The 8905-nt window shown below is 38.0% G+C and overlaps 1 protein-coding gene across 1 annotated transcript; it reads left to right on the forward strand.

The window, feature by feature from the left end:
* Nucleotides 1–1519: 1519 nt before the first annotated feature.
* On the forward strand, nt 1520–2542 carry LOC107469839 (uncharacterized). Its single transcript, XM_016089218.1, has one exon. It carries the CDS (start codon nt 1520–1522, stop codon nt 2540–2542), a length of 1023 nt encoding a protein of 340 aa, XP_015944704.1.
* Nucleotides 2543–8905: the final 6363 nt, after the last annotated feature.

Raw genomic sequence — 8905 nt, forward strand, 5'->3', positions numbered from 1 at the left:
TTATGTCATTTACTCATCTCTGTAAACCTTAGGCTACTAGTTTTCTATAAGTAGGACCTTTTACTATTGTATTGAGATATCAGTCTCTTGGATTCCTGATACACGATGCATGGTTGATCGCCTGACAACCGAGTGCTCGCCTGACAACCGAGCCAGCCATTCCGTGAGATCAGAGTCTTCGTGGTATAGGCTAGAACTGATGGCGGCATTCAAGAGAATCCGGAAGGTCTAACCTTGTTTGTGGTATTCTGAGTAGGATTCAATGATTGAATGACTGTGACGTGCTTCAAATTCCTGAGGGCGGGGCGTTAGTGACAGTCGCAAAAGAATCACTGGATTCTATTTCGGCTTGATCGAGAACCGACAGATGGATAGCCGCGCTGTGACAGGGTGCGTTGAACATTTCCACTGAGAGGATGGGAGGTAGCCACTGACAACGGTGAAACCCTTGCTTAAGCTTGCCATGGAAAGGAGTAGGAAGGATTGGATGAAGACAGTAGGAAAGCAGAGAGATGGAAGGGACCAGCATCTTCATACTCTTATCTGAAATTCCTACCAATGAATTGCATAAGTATCTCTATCTTTATCTTTATGTTCTATGCGTTTATCACCATACCCATTTGAGTTTGCCTGACTAAGATTTACAAGGTGACCATAGCTTGCTTCATACCAACAATCTCTGTGGGATCGACCCTTACTCGCGTAAGGTTTATTACTTGGACGACCCAGTACACTTGCTGGTTAGTTGTGCGAAGTTGTGTGATCACAATTTTGTCCGCCAGCGGTCATCTAAGGTGGTACACCTCAAGTCCGGATCTGAAGCCAAGGAAGTGGAATCCGACAACCCTGGCCAGAAGAAAGAGACCATGGAGGAGGATCCAGAAGAGGAGTTGAACCCTTGCGGAAGTCCAAAGGTGGAATACGTGCCTTCTTCCCCCACTTCGGCACCCCGTCGAGTTTTGGTTCACCCCACCCAACGGAACCGGATCTTTACTACGCGGAAAGGTGTTGGAAGGAGGCCCCTGGTACCTCGATTCGTGGATAACTGAAGGGTCCTGATCAAGAATAGGATAGGATACAAGTATGGGAGCTTCTTCGATGAGATTGGTTTAGGAGGTAATTAGTTTCTTTTCGGGTTATAATTTCCTCTAAATGTTTCATTTTGACCCGTACTCATGGTTAAGATGTTTTTTCACATTTATTCAAACCCGAACGTTTTAGTGCTACTCATTTTCCCCTTCACGCGCACCTCCTCCTCCCTTGCATAACGATTAAGTCATTCTTTTTCTTCTTTGTCGAGTGTGGCATCTTATTTTAAAGACCTCCACGATAGAATAAAATTTAGGGTGTTACATTATTGGTATCAGAGCGAAGTCGATCCTAGGGATCGTGTCATAGGAGGTATGACTAATAAAAGTTCTCCTCATGGTTATCCATGGACAGAGGACTTGTGGCGAGTCGTGGATGCCCACGCGGATCGAGCTCGAGCTCCTCAACCCTAGCAAAGCACATGAAGGAAATGGCCAAGGCAATGAAGGAACAGGCCCAAGCCACTACTCTAATGGCTCAACAACTATCCGCTGGGGACAGGGATCCCAATACTCCTAGGCTGGAGGAAGGACAAACCCGTACGTCTTTTGCTGACTTCAAGAATATTGGTCCGCCTGAGTTCCGTGGTGCCCTCGACCCTGATAAGGCAGAGGAATGGCTGAAAGAAATGGAGAAAGTATTCACAATTTTTCCATGCACTGAGGTGCAGCAAGTGAATTACGCTACCTTCATGCTCAAAGCTGATGCCGAATTCTGGTGGGATGGAGCAAGACGGTTGTTGGAGGATGCTGGAACAGATATCAGCTGGGTCACCTTCAAGGAAGCTTTCTACAAGAAGTACTTCCCCCTTTCTGTTCGAGAGTCCAAGGAGATGGAGTTCCTTCAGCTGAGGCAAGATAGGATGAATATTGCAGAGTACACAGAGAAGTTCGAGAGACTCTGCAAATTTTCCGCCATGTATAAGGCAAATCCAGATGAAAAGTGGAAGTGTATGAAGTATCAAGGAGGGCTCAGGGCAGAAGTCCTAACCGCAATAGCCTCACTAGAAATCCGGGAGTTCTCCTCCCTCGTTAGCAAGTGCCAGGTGATCGAAGAATGCACCAAAAAACTAGCGTCGGAAAGAAGCGAGGTTTTCAAGAAAAGGCAACTGAATCAAGAATCATCTCAGCAGCCACTACAGAAGAAGACCTTTCTCAGAAAACCCACAGGAAGGCAACCTCAACAGGGCACGGATTGCCAGGAACCTCCCACTAATGCCTCACTAAAGACCACCGAACTCAAGGAGTGTGCTTTATGTGGGAAGCAACATAGTGGCAGGTGCCTTGCCGGGCAAAATGTCTGCTTCCGGTTTTTCAGCCGGGGCATATCGCCAGGGAATGCCCAGCAGTTCTCCCACCCCCTGCCAAACCACCACAGCGTCAGGGGCGAGTCTTTGCCCTCAGCAGTGAGGGAGCCCACGAGTCAGAAGATCGAATCGAGGGTAAATGCATAATTAATGGAATCGTTTAACTACTCTAGATGATACTTGTGCTTCTCCTTCGTTCATATCTCTCTCCGCTACTAGTAACATTAGCTTACCCATGTCCAAACCACTATGCATCTTACTAATGACCTTTATTGACCAAATTCGGATGTAGAATTTGGGGACAAATTCCCTTTTTATGGAGGTGATAATGTAACAACCTCCCTTCACCCCTTCTAGAAACAAAATCAAATTCGAATTTGAAAATCAGTTAGGAGATAAGCTTAAAATTTTGAATTTATGGATAGGAACCTAGTAACCACCCTCCGTTTGACATTTAAAATATCCCAACCACCCTATCCCCAAATGTATATAAATAGGGGAGCACCCATAGGTAAAAATCACTCCTCTCAGATACTAATCCTCTCCCTTCTCTCTCTACAAAGAAATAATATTCTGTGGGCAAACACAAGAGGCAAGCTCGAAGAAGCGTTAGGAAAAAGAGTAGGAAATTATGCCTTTCTTACTTATGTTGGCATGTAGTATGCTCTAGTTTATTTCCGTCCATCCATGCATGATTACTATCTTTTCATGTGTTACATGGCATTAAATACCTTGTTCTCATCCCTTATCCATATTGATTATGTTTATCTATTTTGTCATTCATGATCTCTTGATTCATTAGTATATACCTTTTTATCATGTTTGATTTAATTATCTGATATACCCTAATTTTTACTATGTGCATTTACATGACTTTTTCATATCATTATATTATTAGTGTTCCTTTGATGTTGAGAGTTCATGCCCCTTATAACATTTTATTTAATTATTTAACATGTCCTAATTTTACCATGTGCCCTTACATGAGTTTTGATACCGTTACATTATTATTATCCCTTTAATGCTGAGAGTACATGCTCCTTTTGTGTCTTGTTCAAGGTACCCTATTCTATTATGTGTAACTAAATGACCTCTTATATCATTATGTTATTATTTCTCCTTTAATTTAAAGATCAAGGATACATGCTTCTTATAATACCTAATCCAAGTATTTCAAATACCCCTTTCTTACTACATGCACTTAGGTTATATTTTATACATTATATCATTAATATCTTCTTAGGGTCAAGAGTACATGTTTCCTTATAATTATTTTAGTTCAACTAATTAATATCCCCCATTTATTTACATGAAATTACATTGACTTTTATACCATTAGATTAACATTAATATTTCCTTGAGTTAAAGAGTACATGCTCTCTTATAACTATCTTATTCAACTATTTAAATTATTCTATCTTTTATAATATACATTTATTTTACATTATTAATACCCCTCACGAGAGTACCTACTTTCTTGTAAAGTCTTATTCAACATGCTTATTTTATCATGGTATATGTCTCTCCTCTTACATGATCTATTTTTGTATATGCCTAAATAACCATACTTGTTAATTAAACTGAGGGAATGATCCTTCGGTAAGGGAAGGTGACCCCCAAAGACAAGATAATCGGGATGATCCTTCGGTAAGGGAAGGTAAGGTGACCCCCAAAGACAAGATATCGAGATGATCCCTCGGTAAGGGAGGGTGATCGATCGAGATGATCCTTCGGTAAGGGAAGGTGATCGCCAAGACACTCGAGATAAGAACCTTCGGTAAGGGAATGGGACTCTCATTTATACCGGTTTGAGCTCAATACCTTCCATAAAAGTTAAAAGTTAAGAAAGAATAAAGCATGAATGAAAGTTTGATTCTTAGTTTTTCTCAGATTTATGTATGATTATGCTGATGTTACTTAGGATGTTATCCTTCTGTTTTCCCTATATGCTTTCTCTTTTTGCACACATGTTCTACAAGAAAGATGCATATTACATGTCATATCGTACGACTTTTTTTAAAATCCCGCACGTAGGCTGGAGATGGATATGGAGGTGTTGCATAGCACTCCTACTGAGACGTTAGGTTCTCACTCCCTTTCTTTTCCCATACTGTCTCCAGAAGGACATGGCACAGCGGATAGAGATGACGCAGTGCCCCCCGAAGGTAACTTTGAGTATGACCCCTCGAAGCACGCGTGGGTAGTTGCGACCACTACTACCGTGCTCCAAACTATCTACTTAGGTCGAGAGTTCGTAGAAGAAGGACCCCAGCTGCCCGTCGTAACCTTCCTAGATAGGAATGCTTCAGCATCTAAAAAGCGGTCATCTAAGGTGATACACCTCGAGTCTGGCTCTGAAGCCGAGGAAGAGGAATCCAACAACCCTGGCCAGAAGAAAGACACCATAGAGGAGGATTCAGAAGAGGAGTTGAACCCTTGCGAAAGTCCGAAGGTGGAATACGTGCCTTCTTCCCCCACTTCGGCACCCCGTCGAGTTTTGGTTCACCCCACCCAACGGAACTGGATCTTTACTGTGCAGAAAGGTGTTGGAAGGAGCCCCCTGGTACCTCGATTCGTGGATAACTGAAGGGTCCTGATTAAGAATAGGATAGGATAAAAGTATGGGAGCTTCTTCGACGATATTGGTTTAGGACGTAATTAGTTTTTTTTCGGGTTATAATTTCCTCTAAGTGTTTCATTTTGACCCGTACTCATGGTTAAGATGTTTTTTCACATTTATTCAAACTCGAACGTTTTAGTGCTACTCATTTTCCCCTTCACGCGCACCTCTTCCTCCCTTGCATAACGATTAAGTCATTCTTTTTCTTCTTTGTCGAGTGTGGCATCTTATTTTAAAGACCTCCACGATAGGATAAAATTTAGGGTGTTACAGCCTCCCTCTCTACTCATCGCACTCACTACTCATCACTCACTGCAGCCTGCCTTTCTACTCTGCCTCCCTCTTCTCTCCTCTGGCTCGATTCTCTCCCTCATGCATGCGGCCAAGGTGAGTTTTTTTTTTTTGTTATTCAATCATTATTGTTAATGTTTTGGGTGATTGTTGCTACTGATTGTCTTCTCTCCTCTGTCTCGGGTCTCTGCTTCATCTAATTTTTGCTATTTATTTTTATGATTGTTATTGTTTAGATTATGTCTCTAATCTCCAAATTGATTTTACCATCTTTAGAAGAACCAATATAAGCTTCCAGTTCTAATTTTTTCTTCTCTTGTTTTCTTTTCATTTTCTCTTTTTCTGCTCAAGAAAGCAACGACCATGTCTTCCCAATTTGTGTATTGTAATTGTAATTACGAATTTTATGTAAATTTTTTCATTTGGGTAATTAAAACTTTTAATCGGTGTGGTTGAAAATTTTACTGGGTAATTTTCATGCTTTTCTCTAAAAATTCTTTTCTTGGGTTCTTAAATTCTGTTAGATTATTCCTTGATGATGTACTCATACAGATGCCCAAAATTGGGATATGATTTCTTTGTTCTTGTTTATTCTTTGATTCTATTTTCTAGGAATCTTACCTTTCTTTTGAGGGTTGAGGATTGATGGGTGGATGAAATAGAGATATACCACATACTGATATTCAATCACTAATTTTTGTTTATTCAGGAGTGCTACATCGAATGCTATTATATGGATGTATACATGCGTGGTATGAATTGTTCTTGCATGTGGCATTTTAACTTTTCTTCAATTTTAGTTTTACATGTCTGACCCTTCTTCTAGTTCATTCAAATACTATTATTTTGTTGGAAGTATTTATTTTCTTTTTCTTTTCATGCTATCCATTCATTGAGTTATCAGTACAAGCATTAAGAGAACTCTAGATTATAGTTTAATTGACTGAAAATATTCTAGTTTGTTATAAGAAGGGACGGAGACGGGTGAGAAGGAATTTATGGTGTTCAATATTGCAAGCTTGTAAAGTTCATGTAAAGTAAAGATGGAGAGGAGAAGGCCTGCAGAACAGTTGCGACGAGAAGAGAAGAAAAGAGAAGGACTACAGTTATTGAATGAAATTTTGGGATTAGAGTTTTTCAACTTGATTCAGGGACTAAATTGCCACCAAAAACTTTCATCTTCCACATCAGATAGCCGTTAGGCTTGCCAGCGTGTCAGGAGCGATGCCACATGTGCTTTTCGATGGGACATAACTGACGAAAATTGTGCAAGGGACTACTATGAGTCCCGGAATGCAAGTTGAAGGACATAATTGGGTAACTATTAATTTCAGGGATCACTTTGAACCTCGAGTGCAACTTCAAGGACTACTTTAAAATTTAGGAAAAAAGACAAATAGGTCCCTGACTTTTCAAACTTTTGACAAATACATCCCTGACAAAATTTAAATACAAAAAAGTCCCTGACTTTAACAAACGGAGGACAATTTAGTCCTTCCGTCTATTTGCCTCTCATACACCTAACGGAATTGGCTGACGTGGCTGAAACGGTGTACAGGTGTCCGTTACGGTGCCACGTTGGAAGGGAAAAAAAGTTCGAAGGACAAATAAATCCTTGACGTCATTTTACAAATAAAGTTTGAAGGACAAATAGGTCCTTGAGTTTTTTTTTCATTATACTTCTATTATGCTTCTATTATGAGAATTTAGTTTATAAAATTAGGCTAATTTTTTTTTGTATGGAAAAAATATTTTTGTTTTTGTTGAAAATGGGAGAATGTAGTGTAATTATAGATGGGTGGATTTTTTTTGTGGGAAGTCAACATGTGGGGGGCGTGGTGCAACACGTGGGGGGCATCTGGCCAACACGTAGGGGTGTGTTGAACACGTGGCAGCATCTTAGCCAACACGTGGGGGCGTATTGAATAATTTTCACAATACTGTAATACACTTCAAATGTCAATATTCAACCAAAACACCAATTTTCTTTCCATATTAAAAATAATTTCTGATAAAATTATGCTTGTATTTTGAAATCTAGTTAACTTGTTTTATTCTATAATTTAAATTATTTGTATTAAAATTGTAGAAATTGGGTTTGTTATGTTTCTACTCTTTTTCTTAAATTGCATTAGTTTAGTTTTAGTGCATTTGTGTATTATATTAGAATTTGTTAAATTGCAGTTCAGTTTTCATCATACTAGTGGCATTAGTTAGCATCAGTTTATTTATGCATCAAGTTAGCATTAGTTCATTTGTGCATCATTCATGTATTAAGTTAGCATTAATGCATTTGTGTATTATATTAGAACTAGTATTTTTATGCATAATAACATTACGAGAATATATATTTTTTTAAAATTATAGTTCACTTTGTTCTAACAGTATAAATTATGCATGACACAAAAGATTTATAAAATCAAACTACTTTTACAAAAAAGTCGTAAGTTGACAAAAGTTTTTGACTAAGAAGACCAAGATATCTGCAGATACAAAATTAAATAATAAGATTTTTAGTTATTATTTTTATATGAAAAATTCTAATTTTTTATTAGTAATTAATTTTAACATTCGTTATCTAAAATTTAAAATAATTTAATGTGTATAATTTTACATTTAAAATATTTTAATTGTAAAAAAATATCGAATGACATATTTTGATTTGTCAAATTACTAATATAAAATATAATTGTATATAGAGTAAAAATAGTAGAGAGAAATATAAAAATAGAGAGAGGTAGATGAGAGAATTTAGGAAATGAGTTTATTAATTTTGAAAAAAAAAATTCTCAAGGACCTATTTGTCCTTCGAACTTTATTTGTAAAATGACGTCAATGACTTATTTGTGCTTCAAACTTTTTTCCCCTTCCAACGTGGCACCGTAACGGACACCTGTACACCGTTTCAGCCACGTCAGCCAATTCCGTTAGGTGTATGAGAGGCAAATAGACGGAAGGACTAAATTGTCCTCCGTTTGTTAAAGTTAGGGACTTTTTTGTATTTAAATTTTGTCAGGGATGTATTTGTCAAAAGTTTAAAAAGTCACGGACTTATTTGTCTTTTCTCCTAAAATTTAACTCTAATTTGTTTGAATTAACATGGGCACAAAATCTGAGATTATTATCATATGAGAAAACAAAATAAAATGTCAACGCCTAAATATGACTAACTGATTGGAAACTGGAAGTCAAACCCGACCTTGAAAGACATCTTGCTGTCAACACTTGGCTCATTTTACAAATGAAAACTCTCAGCATTTTTTAAATTTCCGTCTTAAGTGCTCATGGGTGTTAATTAATTGTCACTGGCAAGTGAATTTTCGCGATTGTCAAAAACTCCAAATATTCACTGCTACAATCAACTGCAAGTGAGGAGCGACACTTTTTTCAATGGCACAAATTCTCCACAAACCCTTATAATAATAAACCCGTATTATTATCATCATCATCATCATTATTATTATTTTAGAAATACAAAAAATTTAAATTTTTAATGGATTTGTTTTGTATCTATAAAATAAAATTTAAAATCTCACTAATTATCATGTGTCCTTAAAACACATATTAACTTAAATCCTTATTGTTTAGTGGACAAGGAC

This window comes from Arachis duranensis, chromosome 10, assembly GCF_000817695.3.
Source record: "Arachis duranensis cultivar V14167 chromosome 10, aradu.V14167.gnm2.J7QH, whole genome shotgun sequence".
Classification (NCBI taxonomy): Eukaryota; Viridiplantae; Streptophyta; class Magnoliopsida; order Fabales; family Fabaceae; genus Arachis; species Arachis duranensis.

What these genes read in the sequence shown, in the direction of transcription:
- LOC107469839 (XM_016089218.1), top strand. Translation starts at nt 1,520, where the DNA reads ATGGCCAAGGCAATGAAGGAACAGGCCCAAGCCACTACTCTAATGGCT.